This window comes from Anarrhichthys ocellatus, unplaced genomic scaffold, assembly GCF_004355925.1.
Source record: "Anarrhichthys ocellatus isolate YVR2014 unplaced genomic scaffold, GSC_Weel_1.0 scaffold37, whole genome shotgun sequence".
Taxonomy (NCBI): domain Eukaryota; kingdom Metazoa; phylum Chordata; class Actinopteri; order Perciformes; family Anarhichadidae; genus Anarrhichthys; species Anarrhichthys ocellatus.
In genome coordinates, this window is record NW_022280067.1 from 3,508,329 (window position 1) to 3,527,849 (window position 19,521).

The 19,521-nt window shown below is 44.8% G+C and overlaps 1 protein-coding gene across 2 annotated transcripts in view; it reads left to right on the plus strand.

Moving 5' to 3' along the window:
- The window catches only part of fat4 (FAT atypical cadherin 4), a 99,300-nt gene that overhangs the window by 64,985 nt on the left and 14,794 nt on the right, over positions 1–19,521 (plus strand). Inside the window, exons 7-11 of one of the 2 annotated variants that reach the window (XM_031867024.1) lie at positions 9,301–9,481; positions 12,160–12,410; positions 12,678–17,027; positions 18,548–18,652; positions 19,057–19,364. In XM_031867024.1, coding sequence (XP_031722884.1) covers positions 9,301–9,481; positions 12,160–12,410; positions 12,678–17,027; positions 18,548–18,652; positions 19,057–19,364 — 5,195 coding nt within the window. The remainder of the gene's footprint in view (positions 1–9,300; positions 9,482–12,159; positions 12,411–12,677; positions 17,028–18,547; positions 18,653–19,056; positions 19,365–19,521) is intronic. The other variant, XM_031867025.1, reaches the window with a different exon arrangement.

Genomic DNA, 19,521 nt, shown 5'->3' on the forward strand with positions numbered 1-19,521 from the left:
GCTCTCATTCTCTCTCTCTCTCTGTCTCTGTCTCTGTCTCTTGTTTATGGAAAGTTGTTTGCAACAATTCTGAGTCAACAAGTAGTGCAGATAGCTGGAGACTTTGGTGGCTGCGGGGTCCGAGGCTGATCTCAACGCCGGGGCCAACATCTGGAATCAGCTGCAGGCGAATCAGATATCAGATTTGTAAGCCTGTGCTCAGCAACGCACAAGTTATGCCCCCGTGGAAGAATCTGAAACAATATGATGTCCAACAGAGCCACACAGTAATATACTTTCGCCACTTAGTGTTTATGGAATAGCTTTAAGTGATTGAAGAAAACATATTTGTATGTATCTGGCAGCTGGTCGGGTGTGTGTTTTGGCAGAACCAACCAGTCTGATAGCATTCTTTCCATTCTCTAAACATTCTCTTTTCAGTGCTCATAAATGTAAGGATCATAAGAAGTGAATACTTCAGTGTGAACTGTTTTCTCAATAAGTGAAATAAAGTTGCCAGAAGCTTTTTTTATATATATATATATATATATATATATCGGTGGCTATGATGGAGCAGCCTTGGAGCAAGAGGGACTTTTAGGGTTTCTCTATTGAGTCATCACCAGGGAAAGCTTTTCGAGTCAATTAGACATTTTGTTATTGTTGTGTTTTTGTTTATTGATATGGATAATCATCTATTCTATTCATGGGTTAGTTTGTACTGATGTTGTTTGGGTTTTGAGGATTTTATTATTTCATTTCACACCATGTTTTGTGCGTCTCTTGTTTATCTCTTGTTGGAAATAAGTGGTCTCCTTGTGAAATTGTGTTAAAATTAAAGAGATGAACTAGTTGCTGTGACAGTGTATGTAAGGTTGTATCATCTGTATGTCTGCACAGTCATGCATGTGCATGTTTTCTCTGCTTTGCTTGTGCGTTTAGATATTTAGACATCTGTGTGAGTTTGTGCGTTTGTGTCTTGTGTTTGTTGCCTCGAGTTCGTGTGTGTCTGCATGTGGTGCTGAGAGTGTCCTTGGGACGCATTGACATGCACCGTGTTCGGTCACGTTTATTAAAGGGAAGGCACAGTAAATCCCTCGGCCCAGGCCTATTATGGCGGAATACGGCCGCATAGACAATCCCATGTCTGTCACATCCGTCCAGCACATCGCTCCGTAGTGCCACGCTGTTTGTATTTGGCCTTTTGACTGGTGGGTGAGGGGGAGTTTTTGGGGGGGCTAATCGGCCGCTTAGCAGATAAATAATTTTAATGACCATCCCTACTTTAAAGCAGGGTCTTTTATTCTCCTAAATGGCTCCCATGAATCTGGTGCATAAACCCGCCAGTGTTCTCGAACTTTTTCCTCTTGACTTGATTAATTGAATAAGGATCCGTCAATCTCGAACAAAAACAACAAAAACAACAAAGAGCAACAAATAGCGTGTATCTATTCATCTCTGGCATATTAAACAAATAGAAATTTAGAGCAAATGAAGTCCTGTACGCACACCGATAACGCGGAGTCAAAGGTTGGCCGGGGCACTGCTAGATCACTGTCCAACACTTGCCATAATAAATCTTTAATAGGGTCCATTTCTGAAGGCTTCAGCCAGTCTGCAGTCTAGTGGCAACACAGGACTTAGCCAAATAAAATATCAGGTTCCTCAAGTGAACTTTAACAGAGCAGTAACATTCGGGATTAGCTCTTTAAAAAAAACTGTGCAGCAACAATGTGCAGCTTGCAGAGTTTTTTCCTCTCGCCTGTTTTCTCTTTTCCACTCCCTGGTACGCTTTAACAATAGCTCCATCTGAGTGTTTGTGTAAATAGCTTTGGTAAGTAAAGCTGGTGTGGGTTGGAAGACTGGCTTGGCAAAATCCACTTTTTTTAATTATGTTTATTTGCAGTTTTTCTCTGACTCTGGTTAGCACTTCAAGTTCTCTCAAAGCTCGTTGTAGCTGTTCACGACTTGCTTTTCTATTTAAACAACTTACAGTACGTTATACCGTGTGTGAATATTTTTCTCTCCTTAGCACTTTCCCAATGTCATATTTCAGATTTATGTGGCCGCATGAACATTATAGAGTTGTGTTACGAGCGGGTGACACTGCCAGTGTGTGTCCTTGACTCTCACACTGGTTATGATCTGCTGGTGTTGCTCTGTTGATGGAGAAAAGTACAGAATGTTCCACAGATGCACTGCTTAATAGGGATTTCCACAAATTCAACAATACAGCAAATAAAAGCACCATTGTAAAAAAGAAACACAAAAGGCACATCACTTCATAAAATTTCACCACAGGCCCTAAAATATGAGGAAAAAGCAGCACTTGTAGTCTGTCGATATGCTTCCCTCGCCTGCCTTCAAACCGCCAAACCCCATCCGTGACATATGGGGAAGAAATTATGCAAAAAGCAGTCAGACGCGGCACTCCATAAATAACTGGAAAGCGGTATAGAATTAGATTTAATTTGACGAATGCCTCTGAGAGTGCCGTATTATTAGAAGATATTCTTTCCCCTTTATACCGGCCGCTTTGAGTGTTCTACTCAGATATCCCTTTCACTCTCTTGCTTGTTAAGTGTGAGAAAACCTCTGTTTACTCTGTTATGTTTGGCAAACTGTGCGCTGGGACAGCTTCGCACCCTGCACTCAGCTCCGCCGAGGCCATTCATGGGTGCCGAACGGGGTCGCATTAAAAGAAGCTTTGTTGCAAAGCAACAGGTTCTCAGAGGCAGAAAAATGTCAATTTTGCCTTGATGGAGGCCAATTCTACCCCCCTCTGAGTAATGATGTGTTTTATTTACACTGTCCCTTAAGAGCACAATCCAGCCGCAGTCCATAAACCGTAATTAACCGTTTAGCCTTAAGCTTTAGGCTACAGATGGGCTGTCTCATAAATTTGCACATTCATCCGTCTTCCCTAAGTCAACCTGTCCTGGACTGGAATGAATCCGGTTGTTTGGACATCCCAGCTCCACCGTTGTTTGTCGAAGTTTGATAAAACATCCGTCAATCATATGCTGTAGGAAGAGATTATCTCTTGTGCCAGCAGAGACACTCAAACCTGCTTCTTAGCACGGCTTAGACTGAGCAACTCAGGGCGACCCGCAGCCTTTCCCAGGAGGTGGGTGCTGCTGTTTCCTTCAAATCAACCCCCCCTGCGAGGCTCTCGCAGCAGTGTGAGCCCCCATAGCAGCTGCAGCGGTCAAAAAACAGATCGCTTAATCGTCACTAACACATGTATTTGTACCCCCTCCGGTTCAGAGAGTATGGCCACGCCACCTTCTTGGAGGTTAATGTGATTTGTCCAGTGGTAATGGACACTAATAAGGTGCTTAGACTCTGCCATATGTTTATGCTAGACAATACTTTCTGGGTTGAGAGGCTTACAGAGAAAACTGTCTGTGGATCTGTAGGATGGAAGAGGAGGCAACAGATGGTCAGCTGGTCTCGTTTAGTCTCAGGGTCCTGAAAGCTTGTTATTTATCTTTGGGGTTATTCTGGGTTCTCCAAAGTGATCCACGCCGAAACAAACCGCTCAGATTCAGCGATGAAATATTAGCACGCTGGATTGAATGTCATTCCCGCCGCCAGTTCGACAAGCACTTTTAAGTTCTTTCTGGGTTATTGTGAAAAATCAAACGGAGGGCTCTGTTTGGGTTGTCACTGCCCCATCTCTGTCATTTTCCAGATCTGAAGGGAATGTACTGCGTTTAATTAAATGGTAATGGTGTTTTTCGAGATTCAATTAAAGCTGGGAGGAATCCTCATGTGGCTCGAGCTTCCCGACGGATTCAGTTGCTTTGTGTGAAAGGAGGCGCGCTGGCGCCAGCGTCCCCCTACTTCATCCCTTAGTGTAATGGATGCTCATAGGATTTAAAGAAAAACAGTTATCTGAATACCATCAGTCTGATGTGCTCCCATGGAGAATACCCTCAGTCTTGGAGACAGTTATCAACAGGATTTAGCTCGGATTTATCCTTTTGTGGTATCCATGCCGCTTCAGAGCTCAGTCACTCCTGCACGGCAATCTAGGGCAAAACCACCTCATGGAACCGCGGTACCCCGAGGTCCACTATTTTCTTTACTGATTGAGAGAGCATGCTTCTCTGGATCCATACCCCATTTCCTCGTGTGCAATAATAACCAAGATCAATTTGGATCAAATATACACACACGTACTCGTCTGGACTGTGAGCGATGAGCATTTGCTTCCAAAACAACTTTCTTTCTTAGCCAAATTGCGCGCGTAAAAGCAGACAGTTTACTTTTCGAGCGATGGTGTTGATAACTCTTCGGCGCGCGTTAAATACAGATGAAGTGAGGCTGTAATCACCAGGAGAGAAGTGTCAGGTTGCGGCAGTTTGCTTTCCTAAGTAACCAAAGATTAACCCCTGAAATAAGATTATGCTCATGGCGCAAACTCCAGACAGCGGTGAGGTAGTGCATTAATTGCCTTATCTGTTTGGCCAACGGGTGATCTACAAATCACAGGTCTCTAAGCATGATGGTCATGCAAACACTAGTACTCTGCTGTCAAACATGCACAAGCAGCGTCACCGGATATGGTTTTGAATCTCAGTCGATCATTTTAATCTTTTGTTGAACGTTGAGCTGCGTGGCTTTGTTTCATGACGAGTCGAATGACGTCACAGGCAGATGAAACAGGTTCCGTTTGTGAAAAAATGGATTTACAAAACTGCTGGACAAAGAAAAAGAACCGAGGGTCGGTCTGGGGACGGGATTGGCCAATGGAAAAAAATACTTTTGTAACCACAGTGCATGGCAGCCACCGGTAGGCAGCTGACGCTGCGCTGCAAGTTTCCACCAGCTCTCTTTCCATGGCAAAATGATGTCATTTGTCATATAGCAGCGAGCCTGATTACGCACTGCCAAATTTAGGCATATCTGCCCCCCCTTACTCTGTTTGAACCACGGTGTACGCGGTGACGCCCGCCTCGACTCCAGTCGTCTCAATTATTGAGCCTGACACTCTTCCCTCAGCTTTTCCAGATTCCAGCAAAGACTGTTTGGAGGAGATGCTGGCATTGTCTCAGCACTCTTGCAGAGCATTCCTCTCCTGTTGAGTCACTCCTTCTCCCAAAAAAAGAGGAAGGGCATGGAGATTGTTTTCTACATCATAAAAAGTCTTCAGTTTTTCCTACTATTTCAGGTACGGTGGAAAAAATGTAAGAATCGGAACCAGACGACATGCTCAGCTGCGATGTGGACCCCGTTATTTAGCAGCAGCCGCCGTCGTATGACTCTTAAGAATGTCTCACCCTCGCCACAACTATTTGAAACAACTGTCATTTACATACATTTGCATACCTGCCAGGATATAGTGTTCCTTGATGACTAAATCTGTCGGCCCACGCGATGTAACAAGATAGATCTGAACTATTTACACGTTGGAAAGCAGGTTTTGTGGAGGGGTGGGACAGCTGCCAGGGGTTATGCGATACGAGTGAGCCCCAGGAGGCTAAGAAGGCACGTCCTGAGGCTGCACGGAGGCGCACGATGCTGTGAGAAGTGATACACCAAGAAAAGACGTGAAAAATGCCCCGTTTGAAGCAACGGCTGTCGATGACGACGGCGGGGTCAGCACAGGTTCAGAGTCACGCAGAGGAGCGACGGGGAGCTTTAGGTGGTGTTTGAGGCTTCACTGAGGGGGGTGGGTAGGTGGGTGGGTGTGTCTGTGCTCCATGCTTACTGAGGATTAGCTCAGGCAACAGTGTCCTGTGCCTCGGAGGCGCTGTAGCGCTTGGTGGCAGACGCAATGCAGGTCAAAAAAGGTCACGTGGTGGAGGTTGTTCATTCTCCTCGAGGCAGTAAACAGGTTGTGACATCACATCCTGTGCAAAAGTGAAATGCCTTGAAGGAGGGCAGTGTGCTGCACACACACACACACACACACACACACACACACACACACTGGGCTAGCCTTGTAGCTTGGCCTGCTTCCGCTCTTGGTGGGGAAACAATGCTTTTGACTGCACAACTGAAGGCAGTTTGATTTCAGAAAAACACAGCAGCTGGCTCGATGCTCAAAAACCAAATATTTTCTTCATTCCCTCCGTCTCTTGGTGGGAGCTAATGGCGTTTGTACACAAAGCCACTTAGCTCCCAGAGCCACTGGAGTATCAGCCTGCTCAGAACTGCTTTGATCAACAACAGTCTTAGTGAGCCGCTGACTGTCAAACACACTTTGCCCGGCAGCAGCAGCTCCGCGCCGGTTAACTTAAAGTGATACAGACACCTTGCTGACTTGGGATCGCATCCCAATCAAGAGGACCAGCTAAGAAGGAGGCGGAGCTTCTCTAATCTGTTCCCATGACAACCTCACCGAATGATGACTCATGTCAATCCGATCAGGTTGCGCACTTGAACGCGTGACGCCGCGGGCTCAAGCGCAGGCGGATTAGACAGCTGCAATCAAGTACGAGGCTGACTACGTGAACCCCCTGACTGCATTTGTTCGGGACACTTAGCCACGACGTTGTGGTCGTTTGATTACGTCACAGCCCCGTGATGATACAGTCTGGACCGGATGCTACCAGACTCTCATACCACAATTTACATTTCCCGCTTGGATTGTGTTTCGGCCGCCGCTAATTCTTTTGCATTCGACACCAAATGCTTGTCCCCTGTATACATCGCCGGTGATTTTGGAGTAATTTGTTTATAAGCAGAGTTCTCATCACAAATATTTGTGAAGGTGGAAATACATAATCACCTGGAAATGTAACATTGCCTGTATTTGGTTATAAACAGGATTCTCCAAAAAAGTCTTAGCTGCAGAGCACATGACTCATTTTGGTAATGAGTCACGAAAGATTAGTGTCTTATGGTTTCTGTTCCTCCTTTGGGATGAAACATTTGTTTACTGTTACCTCTGTTTGTGCCATTTATTTTGCTTCTGGAATTCAGCTGTTTATTCTAAAAGACCATGTCAGCCACTTCTGTTCTGACCAGAAAACCTGGATGCATGTCAAGCTTAAGGTCGAATGTCTGTTTATTATCACAAAGCCAGGCAGCGAAGTGATGTTACAGCAAACTATCTCAAATCTCATTTTGTGAGGAATCCCCCTGTCCTCCCGAAAGAAGCCGCGGTGGTCTCCAAACGCCACAATAATGTTCAAATTTGTTGATCCTCTTAAGGGAATTCTCTTTCTCCTCTCTGCCCACGGGGAGGTCACAGTTCAGTGTCAGCAATGTAGCAGCAGCCGCAGAGCTTGTGGGGGAATTTCATTTCTTTCCTGAGGACACTTCTTCAGTTAGTTGGACACTGTTTGTCCTACCCTGCCAACCCGTCTCACTCCCAATGCGTCAAGCACCAAAGCTCTGTCAGTGCCCCTCCGCGTCATATACTGATGCACCGAGGTACACTTTAGCATCTGTATGAGTAGCCCTACGCAAACTAACTCCCATGTAAACCCACCTGAGTCATTACAAGATGGCAAGAGCAACTGACGTAGTTTAAATAGCGAGGGAAGTCTGTGTAGGATGGTTGGGTCACGCAAACACAGGACTTTCACCCAGGCGACCTCTGTTCATGTCCAGTGTGAAACCAACTCTACGTTGAGTTATTTTACCTTAGTTTTGTAACTTCCGGACTTTACTAACACCAGTTATGTAACAAGCGTTCTTATTTTAACCCAAACCACAATCAAGTCAGACGGATTCATCCGCTGGGGACCATGAATATCTGCACCAAAGTTAATGGCAATCCATCCAATAGTTGTCGAGAAGTCTGAAACAAAGTGTTATATTGGCTCACATCGCTTCAGTTGAAATACCTAATATCTAATCCCAGTGCCTGGACAATAAGTGTCAATGTGTCTAAAAGCAAAAAGGTTCTCAGTGATGCTCATGTTCCTTTTAGTTTGGTGACGTATAGTAATGTGTTGTCTGCCGAGGGAAAGATAATATATCTCACTTCCAAATGAGAAGAATTGGCACCATATCTGATGAGCGCGTTGCCCTATTTTGATGAAATGTATAAGATAATGCGCGCTGTTAGAGCAACAGATCCGTAGTGTCCCTCGAGCTTTCTCTTCTGACCCTCAACACCCTCTTTTTTTCTCAGATTCCTCATGTTTACATTTTTGCACAGCTCCGCATTAGGAGAGAATTTTTGGTGGCCACTGTCCAAGTGTTTTTTATTATCTCTTATTAATCCAGGCCCCTACGGTACGCAAGTTCAAGCATCTGATGTTTTCAACAGCTGAGAACACAGGCACCGGGGACACAAGCTCGGGATTGTGTATGTTTTTATTTGGGTGTATTATAGTTGACACATTCACATGGATTCCTGAAGAGAGCTGCAGGAGGGAACAACTACAAGTTAGAGGTGGGAACAGAGCCTCATGCAGCTTGTCTCATTCCTCAGGTGCTCCCTGTCCTTATAAACTATGTAAATATATGCAAATCATTAAGAGCTCAAAATACCGCCAAGCCTTTAAAGATGTCCCCAAATCCCACATTGTGACTTTCAGTAACTACACTGAACTTGTGTTTATGTTTGGAATATATATCAGGCAGTGCAGCGTGCCTTTTAAGGATGGATTATAAAGGCCAGCTCAAGCAAGGCAGATGTCTGAATCTTTTTTTCTGCATTGCGGCTCATTTTCATCTGCTATTGATTTAAATCCATCCCCCCCGGGGGCCCAGCGAGCCCCGTTTCGTCACCCGCTCAGGGAGAAAAACGGTTAGATTTTTGCTGAAAATAGCACTTCTCCCTCACTCAAATTCCACAGACTAACTCGCTCAGTGGCGAGCACCTTAAAATAGATACCTCGCTGTGGAAATGAAATCTATGAGTGTCCAAGACCCCAGGAAGGACGCCTGAAAGCTTTGGTTTCAGAGACATTGAGCCCTTTTGAAGTGCTCTGCGCTGCGTTGATGTGGCAGTCCGACCGATGGAAACCCAAACCGGTGGCCAGGGAAATTTGCCTGCATTAACGCAGCAGGAATACCGTGGCTGAACCCTCACAGGAGAATGAATTGGTTCAATGTGAGTCTCGCTGCAGATGACAAGTCATGTGCAATAAGTCTGTGTGTGTCTAAAGTCAAAAATGGGAGTCTTAATGTTGCTCACATGTTACTGTTTCCCCCCTTCACCAGCTCGCTGTGGCACGAGAAAGGAGTTCCTAATTCTGTCAGTTAGAAAATGCTCCGTGTTCAGGTCTGTCATGTGAATGGAAAGTGTAATGAGTTGCTTCTGTCCTGGCCGTCGAGGCAGTCTCTCGCTGAAGGAAAAGCTAACTGCTATTGTCACTGAACGTTTTTTGAACCTTATTCTTCTCTCACCTCCAGGTTCTCCTTCTCTAAGCGGAACGGGGACGGTAACGGTCGTGGTGGACGACGTGAACGATAACGTCCCTGTTTTCACCTCCTCCTCCTTCCACACCACCATCATGGAGAACGCCCCAACGGGGGCGGACGTGCTGCTGGTCAACAGCTCCGATGCAGATGTGGGCGTCAACGGTGTGATAAGGTACCCTCAGGCCTTCTGCTCTTCTCTGGTTCCTTATTCTCATTTATTTTTAGAAAACACTTTTTTGTGGTATTCTTTTTGAGAACTAAAAGTCTAAATGTCCTCACTTTGGAGGGTTTTCCTTCTTATTCTTTTGAAAACATTTGACCAAAATAAAAGTGTCTTACTAAAATAATAAACTTTATTTTAATATCACATCTCATACAAAATAATGCACCACAAAGTTCTTTACAATAACAGAGGATAGATGTAAAAAAAACTTAAGCTGACGTAATTTGAGACTTTCGAGAATTAAACGTAAACGTAAGTTTAACGTGCACTATTAATATTTCGCTACCGAGGTGTCTGAGGCCAGACACAAACAAAGATTATCTCAATTTCCCGGCAGACACCAGTTCAATATCTTTTTGTCTCTTTCTTTTGACCTTTTGAATTTTTTGTTGTTATGCTTTCTTAAGACAGTTGAGACAGAAATGTGTCATGACATGAAACAAATGTTCCTGGCCGGCTAATTCAAACTTGTGACATTGTGGTTCATGACCCCCTGGTCTCTGCTGCACTGCAAAGCTCTTTCAATCCAATTTATTTATAAGAATAGGTCAGACTGGTGTAGTTATTCTGGTCATTCAAATGATGTTGTCCTGAAATCACCAAAAATACAATCTTAAAATAGTCTAAATGTGAGATGTCTTTTCCTGAACATACAAAACAAAAGTAAATGCTTTTACTGAAATCTTTAGATTTCATTAAGAAATATAAGAAAAATCATGCACCAGAAATGACCTCATAGTTTGATTATTTTTTTCCAGCGACTTCTGAAGGAAACAGTAGATCACTGAGGGTTTATTTTAATTTGTACTTTATTTGACAGATTAACACAGGAATAAAATCTTTTCTTTTTTTCTGCATTTCTTTACTATCCAGAGGAGATCTATGTAGTTCCAGTAACTACAGCGCGTAATCAGGTCTGCTTTACTTTGCTTTGATTCCCTGGTGTGCAAATATCCTTCCAGGGCCGTACAGGACTGGGTTTTGGCTTTCCTCACGCCTTCACTGAAACCTTTTACCTCATCACCAGCTTTGTGAAATTCCAGGCCGATGTTGCAATTGTTGACAGGAGTTAAGAAGCAGAGTGCAGAGTTTTAGTCAACACTCAAAGTCATTGTTCGGGCCGTGATTCTCAAGCCGGACCTCGGCTTTATCACACTCGCAGCCCCCTCCATGGGGGAGCATGTAAGAGCTTCTGGCCGGTCTCTCCCATGCCAGACACTGACTCAAGTCCGACCCGTCCTCCCTCCTCCGAAACCCCACTGGGTGCACATTGGGGGGGTACCACACTGCGCTCCAGTTTCCCAAAACATGATAATGACGATGTTAATTGTCTATGACAGCATGAGTTGTGCACATCGGGGGTTCCAGGCCCTTAACGGAGACCAGAACTGGTTACTTTCAGTTATTAGTTTGATTCTCGCAGCCCATTAAAGACAAGTCCCAAACCTGGACTTGTCTCTGGACTGTGTTCGGATCTTTGGACAGTTTATGTTGTTGATGGTGTCCAAATAAGCTTTGCATCCTCTCTGCTCTCACGCGGTGTTCTGTAATTTGTCGACCCATCTCTGGAGGGCGATGCTTTTTCAAGGAGCCTTTTCAAAATATGCACTGGTGTGTACATGTATGTGTCAGTTTACATTACGTCTGGGTCCTGCTGGTGAAACATGATATTAGTTTGGAAGCCAAAGACTGTGGCCCCTCAGTCCTCAGAGTTGCATGTTATGTGGTCTTTCATTCGTATTGTTTGTCATGTATTTTTTATTTGAGTTCTCCAGCCTGAACCACAGTGGCTCTCTGTGAGCAGTGGAGCAGAAAACAGTGGCTGCATCCGATACAATGTGAAGCTGGATGCTTAAATCAGTTAACCAACCGAACTGATGTCAAGCCAGTACAATGTGGTGGCCATTATTGGGTATATTTTTCTATTAAATGTGCTTTTGTGAAGCTGGAAACAGTGCCCTCTATAGACCACATCGTGACAGTACTGAACAAGAGCCTTCAGCCTTCAAGTGCAGCAAACAATATGTTCAAACTGTTTTAGGAAAATGGCTTATGGAACACCTGACCGTCAGTGTTTGTATTAGAAACACTTGTAACAACACAATTTACTCACTGTAACTAAAGATGTGCGTATGATGCAGAAACTGAAGTAGCCACTGAAAATAAGTAATTATGAGAATTGTAAGAACTGAAAGAGTGATTGTGTGATTTCATACTTTTTACTGTCCTTTCACTACGTAATAATGTATTTGGAACACAAAAAAACACATATAAATATATGTAGGTGTAGTTTGTATTTTATCTGTTATCTTTTTCAACAATGAGCAGATTATAATTAGAGCAGGTTTTGCAAGGTTTTCACTAATACAAATTGAAGATTGATTTTGCATTAGACCTGAATGTTGGAAATTAGTGTATTTGCATTTTTCCGGACAGGTAGAGTAAAAGCAATTGAGAGAAAATGACTGTATCTAATCACCGTATTTTGGCGGGATATTCATTAGAAATTACTTTACTGACAGAATCGATTACTGTGATCACAAATAATCCAAACTCAATTTGTTATCTTGCCTCATCAAATTCCCAAAGCTTTCACTGAAACTTGTCCTACTTTTTCTTTCCCACAGCTACAGTCTGACCGGAGGACACGGTCAGTTCTCCATCAATCCGGCTACAGGACAGATTATCACCAGCTCCCTGCTGGATCGAGAAGACAGGAACAATTACCAGCTGCTGGTTGTGGCAACAGATGGAGGACAGCCCCAGGGTTTGTCCAGCTCCGCCACCGTGTCCGTGACGGTGGCCGACATCAACGACAACCCTCCTCGATTCCACCACCACCCCTACGTCACCCACATACCCGCCTCCACTGCAGCAGGTCAGTACATGCCTTTGAAGACACCTGATCTCACTGTTGCTGTGCTCTTAGGCCAGGTTCAGTTCATTTGTCATCAGAAAGGAGCCTTCTGCTTTTGTTCAAACATGGCATCCAGTTTTAAAGATATATATCTTACATTATTTTGATATAAGGCTTTATTTGTACAAGAAAGAACTCTTATCATGTACATATTGTATGCAGATTTGTGCATTGTCAGCATCTTTAAAATAAAGACAAATTATCATAAAAACTCATTTGTGTCTTTAGGGTCCCTGGTCTTTGCTGTTACTGTCACCGACGAGGACTCAGGCTCCAACGCCCAGCTGCACTACTCCCTGGTAGGGCGCAACTCCGAGAGGTTCAAGATCGATCCCATCAGAGGTGCCATAACCACCAATGAGAAGCTCACCGGTAGCTCAGAAGTTACCCTTACAGTTCGCGTAAAAGACGGCGGAGCTAACCCCAAAACAGACACGACCACCGTGACTGTCCGCTTCGTCACTGGAGGAAACTTCCCTGTCATCAAACTGAAGGAGCGTGCATTCACGTTCCCAGAGAGCCAGCCGACCAACCACGTTGTCACAACGGTGACAGGGTCCTCTATGAGGGGTGGGCCGTTGTCATATTACATTGCCAGCGGCAACTTGGATAACGCCTTTCATATTGACCAGCTATCGGGCGAGTTGTCTGTCAGACATCCCTTAGATTATGAGCACGTTCAGAAATATGTTCTCTGGATTGAGGCCAGAGATCAGGGCTTTCCACCTTATTCCTCTTATGAGAAAGTGGAACTAACAGTGCTGGACGTGAATGACAATCACCCAGTGTTCGATAAGGATCCTTTCCACGCTGAAATACTGGAGAATCTTTCGCCTCAGCGGGTGCTGATGGTCTCTGCTCTCGATCTGGACAGCGGGCCTAATGGACAGCTTGAATACGCCATCATTGATGGCAACAAGGAGAACAGTTTCAGCATGAATAGAGCGACTGGTGAAATACGAACCACCAGGCCACTGGACCGGGAGAAGGTGGCTCAGTACACTTTGAAAGTCAAAGCCACCGACCGTGGGTTGCCACCCAAAAACACAGTGGTCAAAGTGCTAATCAACGTACTGGATGTGAACGACAACGCCCCAAGGTTTTCAAAAATCTTCAGCGCTACAGTTGCTGAAAATGCCCCAGTGGGTTACACTGTCACCAGGGTCACCACCACAGACGAGGACGCTGGTTCAAATGCCATTAGCCGATATTCAATTACAGACACCAGCCTTCCATTCAACATCAATCCAAACACAGGAGACATAACAATAAGCAGGCCACTCAATAGAGAAGACACAGGTCATTATATTGTCAAAGTGTCTGCCCATGACTCTGGCTGGACAGTAAGCACAGATGTCACTATATTTATTACAGATATTAACGACAATGCCCCCAGATTTAGTCGCCCCTCATACTATCTGGACTACCCTGAGCTCACGGAGGTGGGCTCCCTGGTCACACAGGTGTCTGCCACAGATCCTGACGAGAGTTTCAATGGCAAAATCTTCTATTTCATTCGGTCCCAGTCAGAGTTTTTCCGAATCAACGCCAGCTCTGGAGAGATATTTGTGAAGCAGCAGTTGAAATATCAGAACTCGACGGGTGCTAGTAGCATTAATATCAACCGCCACAGTTTCATTGTCACAGCCTCAGACCGGGCAGTCAAGCCTCTGATGAGTGAGACGACTGTGATTGTAAACATTGTAGACAGCAACGATAATCCGCCCGAGTTTGATTCGCCTAGCTACTTTACTCCCGTTACTAAAAGTGTCAAGGTTGGCACCAGGCTGATTAGAATTGTAGCTCACGACAAAAAAGACTTTGGCCTTAATTCTGACGTGGAGTACTTGATAACAGGAGGAAACAGCTCTAGTAAATTCAAGCTCGATAAAACAAGTGGCTGGATTACTGTTGCCTCCTCCCTCACATCTGATATGAATAAATATTTCCTCATCGACATCACAGCCAATGACAGAGGAAATCCTCCTTTGTCGTCGCGAACGTCAGTTCGAGTTGCAGTCACGGAGGAAAACCACCACACACCTGAGTTCTCACAAAGCCAAATCTCAGCTATCGTACCTGAGAGCCTTGTTGTGGGAACGGCAATAAGGACTCTGTCTGCTAGAGACAAAGACAAAGAAATGAATGGCCTTATCACATACAATATTACTTCAGGCAACGACAAGGGTCTGTTTTCGCTTAATAGTAAGACGGGCGTGTTGTCTTTAGCTCACCCTCTGGACTTCGAAGAGAAGCAACAACATGATCTTAGAGTTTCAGCCACTGATGGTGGTTGGATTGCAAAAACAAGCTATGTCTCCGTCACAGTACATGTGACCGATGTGAACGACAACCCTCCTGTGTTTGATCCCGACGAGTACTTCCCCATTGTGCAGGAGAATGTTCCCAGTGGCACCACTGTGGTCAAAATGAATGGCACGGACCGCGATTCGGGAGCCAACGCAGTCATGGCTTATGTGATACAGTCATCAGACAGTGACCTCTTTGTTATTGACCCGAACACGGGCACCATCACCACCCAGGGCTTCTTGGATTACGAGGCTAAGCAGGTCTACCATTTAACAGTAAAGGCCTTCAATGTCCCAGACGAGGAGCGCTGCAGCTTCGCCAATGTCAACATTCAGCTTAAGGGAGCCAATGAATACGTACCCCGCTTTGTCTCAAAACAGTACTACTTTGAAATATCTGAAGCTGCTCCAAAAGGCACAGTGGTCGGGGAAGTGTTCGCCAGTGATCGAGACCAAGGAGATGATGGAGTGGTTTACTACCTCATTTTTGGGAAGAGTAGAAAGAAGGGCTTTGGCATCAACAGGAAAACAGGCCAGATTTATGTCACAGGTACTCTAGACCGTGAGAAAGAGGAAAAGATTTCACTGAAGGTGTTGGCAAAGAACGCCGGAAGCATCCGGGGGGCAGATATTGACGAGGTGTTTGTGAACATCACAATTCTTGATGCCAACGATCCTCCTGTTTTTACCCAAGAACTGTATGACGTGCAGGTTAGTGAAGGTCTATCGCCTGGTGGTCTTGTTACCTTTGTGAGTGCTGAGGACTCAGACTCTGTCCCGAGCTGGAGCCGATTTTCATACTCCATTGCTCCTGAGTTTGATAAAAATGTTTTCACCATCAACCCAAAAACTGGCCAAGTGTCCGTGGCTGCAGAGCTTGACAGAGAAACAACTCCTGTGTATAATCTTACAGTTCTTGCTGTGGATACTGGCACACCTGCTGCAACTGGAAGCACCACCCTGATTGTGAATCTGGAAGATATCAATGATAACGGTCCAACTTTGACAACCGCCTATGCCGAGGTAATGGAGAATCAGAGAGCTGGCATTGCCGTTACAACACTAACAGCGTCTGACACGGATCTACCGCCAAACCAAGGCCCTTTCCTATTCAGCCTTCTCGGTTCTGGCTCTGCAAACAGCTACTTCAGCCTAAGTCCAGCTGGAGTGTTAACCACCAGTCGGGAGATTGACAGGGAACAGATTAGCGACTTCTACCTCTCTGTTGTGATCAAGGACTCTGGTGTGCCGCAAATGTCCTCCACAGGAACAATTCACGTCAAAATCAACGATCAGAACGACAATCCCTCAGAGCCGAGGTCCGTGGAAATCTTTGTCCATTACTTTGGGAACATGTTTCCTGGAGGTTCTTTGGGAGATGTCAAACCCCAAGACCCTGACATTCAGGATAGATTCCACTGCTCCCTTATTCCCCCATCCTCCGGCCTGTTTAATATCCCAACTGGAACATGCAGCCTCAACTCTAAAGCCCGCTCAACAGATGGAACTTTTGAACTAACCATCCGCAGCAATGATGGCGTCCACGGTTCAGTCAGCAATACAGCTCGAGTCCTCTTCATGGGTTTCACGAATGCCACAGTGGACAACAGCATACTAATTCGACTCCACTCTCAAGGAGTCAAAAGTTTCCTGACCAACCACTACCTCAGCTTCCTACGCATTGCCAACTCTCAGCTAGCAGGACTAGGCACCGGGGTGCTGCTTTATGGAGCATTTGAACTAAACAATCAGACTTTCCTAATGGCAGCTGTGAAACGAGGCCACGGACAATATGTCAACCCCAGTGGTGTGGCTACATTCTTCCAGAGTATCAAAGACATTTTATATAGGCAGAGCGGGGTGCAAATAGATGCGGTGGACCATGATCCATGCATGCGCAACCCGTGCCAGAATGGAGGCAGCTGCAAGAGGCGTCTCAGTGTCGGGCCCGATATGAAGACAGAAGAAAGTGTCCCAGTGATCCTTGTTTCCAACCACCCCCTGCAGCCCTACGCCTGCAGCTGTAGGCCAGGATACACAGGAGCCCTGTGCGAGACAGACATCAACGAGTGCCAGCCATCGCCCTGCCACAATGGCGGCACCTGCCACAATCTGGTGGGGGGGTTCTCCTGCACCTGCCCTGAAGGTTTCACCGGGATGGCCTGTGAGAGGGATGTCAACGAATGCCTTTCCAATCCCTGCAAGAACGGGGCGCTTTGCCAGAACTTCCCCGGCGGCTTCAACTGCCTCTGCAAATCCGGCTTTGCAGGTACTACACACGCAGGAGTCACATTTTATGTCCGACCACACAGTCACCCGTGTTAGACTTGGGGGGGGGGGGGAAACATGTGGGGACACACACTCACACAATAATGTACTCAAGCACATATGGCTTTGGGTCCAAGGAAAATATTTTCTTCTGAATGTTTCCGAGAGGTGTTGTAGCCATAGCATACAAGCATGGCTGCCAAAGACAGTTTGTTTTTTGGATTACTAGTTGGGGGGTATCAGCTGTGATGCATATCACCCTGCCATGTTTGCTTTAATAAAAAGGATGATTTCGAAGCTGACCCCTGTCGGGACATGAGTGTAGACACCATACACAGCTCACCAGTATCGCGTTTCATTGTGTGCCTTCATGTGCATGCAGCTATGACCACACACAGATACAGTTCTAATACAACTGTACACACAAGGACTTTTTAATCAAGGTTTTCTCATTTGGCTCTGTTTTCAGTTGTATGACAAATGAGCAGCTTTATGAAAGATCCAATCAGGTCGTTTCATTTGGAAATGTAATGAATACACTGCGTTATTACCCTCGATAAAATGGGAGTGGATTTTAAGTGAAATTACTTAGAACAGTCATTTCCATCCTGCATGTTGTCCAGCCGCTGACTTCAGCATCTGAAAGATATTTTCAAAGCAGGCCGTGGCAGGCAATTTGCCTCAAGTCAAGTCATTACTGTCGCTTTTTATTATGACGATAGAAAATTACCACAAATCCTTTAGATTTCATCAAGATAAATGACCCTCGTGAAGAAATGCACCAATTGACTTACAGTAGTTTGCATGCCCTCACAGTGAACTCTAAAGTTCCTGTTTTCCCCGCCTGGTCTTTGGCAGCAGAATCAATCTCCATTAAGCAACTTGTCTCAGGATTTACAACCTAAAATATATTTGCAGAAGTTCATTGGCAGTTTTTTTTTGTTTTGTGCCATGCCTGGATCATTTATTGTCTTCTTTTTTATTATCAGTGTCACATTCCTTATCATGATGTTAACATGTTTGTATTTCTGCAAAAAAAAAAACAGCCTTGTCCAAACATTGTTTGATCTTGCAGCGAGTTTGAAAATCGAATTATTCTTAGTGAGAAAAATTCTGCCAATTGAATGAGATCATTTCTTTTTTTCCTGTGGAAGTTTCAAGATGTTTTGGATCAAATGATGTCATCTTGGACAAGTGATTTCTATTCCATAATAGCATCACTTGTGTCAAGAAACATTTTAGAATAAGAGAAACTGCACTTAAAACAGATGAAAATACATCTTCATGTTATAAATTTGATGGTTGTTTCAGCGAAAACTATTTTTTTAAACACGCTACAACTTCAAATGATTTGTTGGAGCCCAGATCTTTTTCTTTTTTTGCAGTGTATTTCTCAGCTGTGAGGTGATGTGAGGCCTGCATGACTTGGACTGTGGGGGAAGTGAACTGTGTTCCCCTCGGGGCTTTTCTGTGTTGTCTGCCACCTCATCCATTTTAATTTGTGTTGTTGTGTGAACCCAGGCAAAACGTGTGATTCCATCATCAATCACTGTGAGTGTAACCCTTGTTTTAATGGTGGCTCCTGTCAGAATCGGGTGGATGGATATTACTGTCATTGTCCGTTTGGTAAGTAATAGTAGGAAACTTTTCAGGGTATAAGCGAGCCTCTGTAAAGTGGAAAACAAGATGTTTCAGTCGTGCAGTCTCCCAAAAGAAAGTTATGACATTATTAATCCATGATTTAAATGTGGACATTTAAATGTGGACATTTCATTTTGTCTCTCCATTTGTCATGATTTGTATTGCTGCTATCATCAAAAGGCCTCCAATTTGGGCAAAAAGATATTTTTGTGGAGCCAAGATTATGACCTGACAGCATTTAAATCTGCTTTGTTATTACTAAATACGGAACTTATTATGTCGCTCGATAAAGATTCTGTTTTATCTGTAGATATTTTTATCACAGCAGCACCGTGAATCATTCATTGGCTTCCTCTCTGATTCCTCTTTTGGTTTGTTTCTGTCCTCAGGGGTTTTCGGCAAACACTGTGAACTTAACAGCTATGGCTTTGAGGAGCTCTCCTACATGGAGTTTCCGTCTCTGGATCCCAACAATAACTACATCTATATCAAGTTTGCTACCCTGAAGAGCAACGCGTTGCTCATGTACAACCACGACAACCAGACCGGAGACAAGGCGGAGTTCCTGGCTCTGGAGGTCTTCGAGGGACGGATGCGCTTCTCCTTCAACTTGGGAAGTGGAACTTATAAACTGATGACCATGATAAAAGTTTCAGATGGGCATTTCCACACAGTCATCGCCAGGAGAGCTGGGATGGTAAGCACGGCTATTTAAATCATAGAAATCATATCACATGTTAAATGTCTTTCATCATGCATTCTTGAAAAATTTAGTGGCTTAATAGTTCTTATGGGTTTAGCAGCAAAAACATTCATGGTATGGACTTACAACGTGTGCTGCACTATCAATAGTG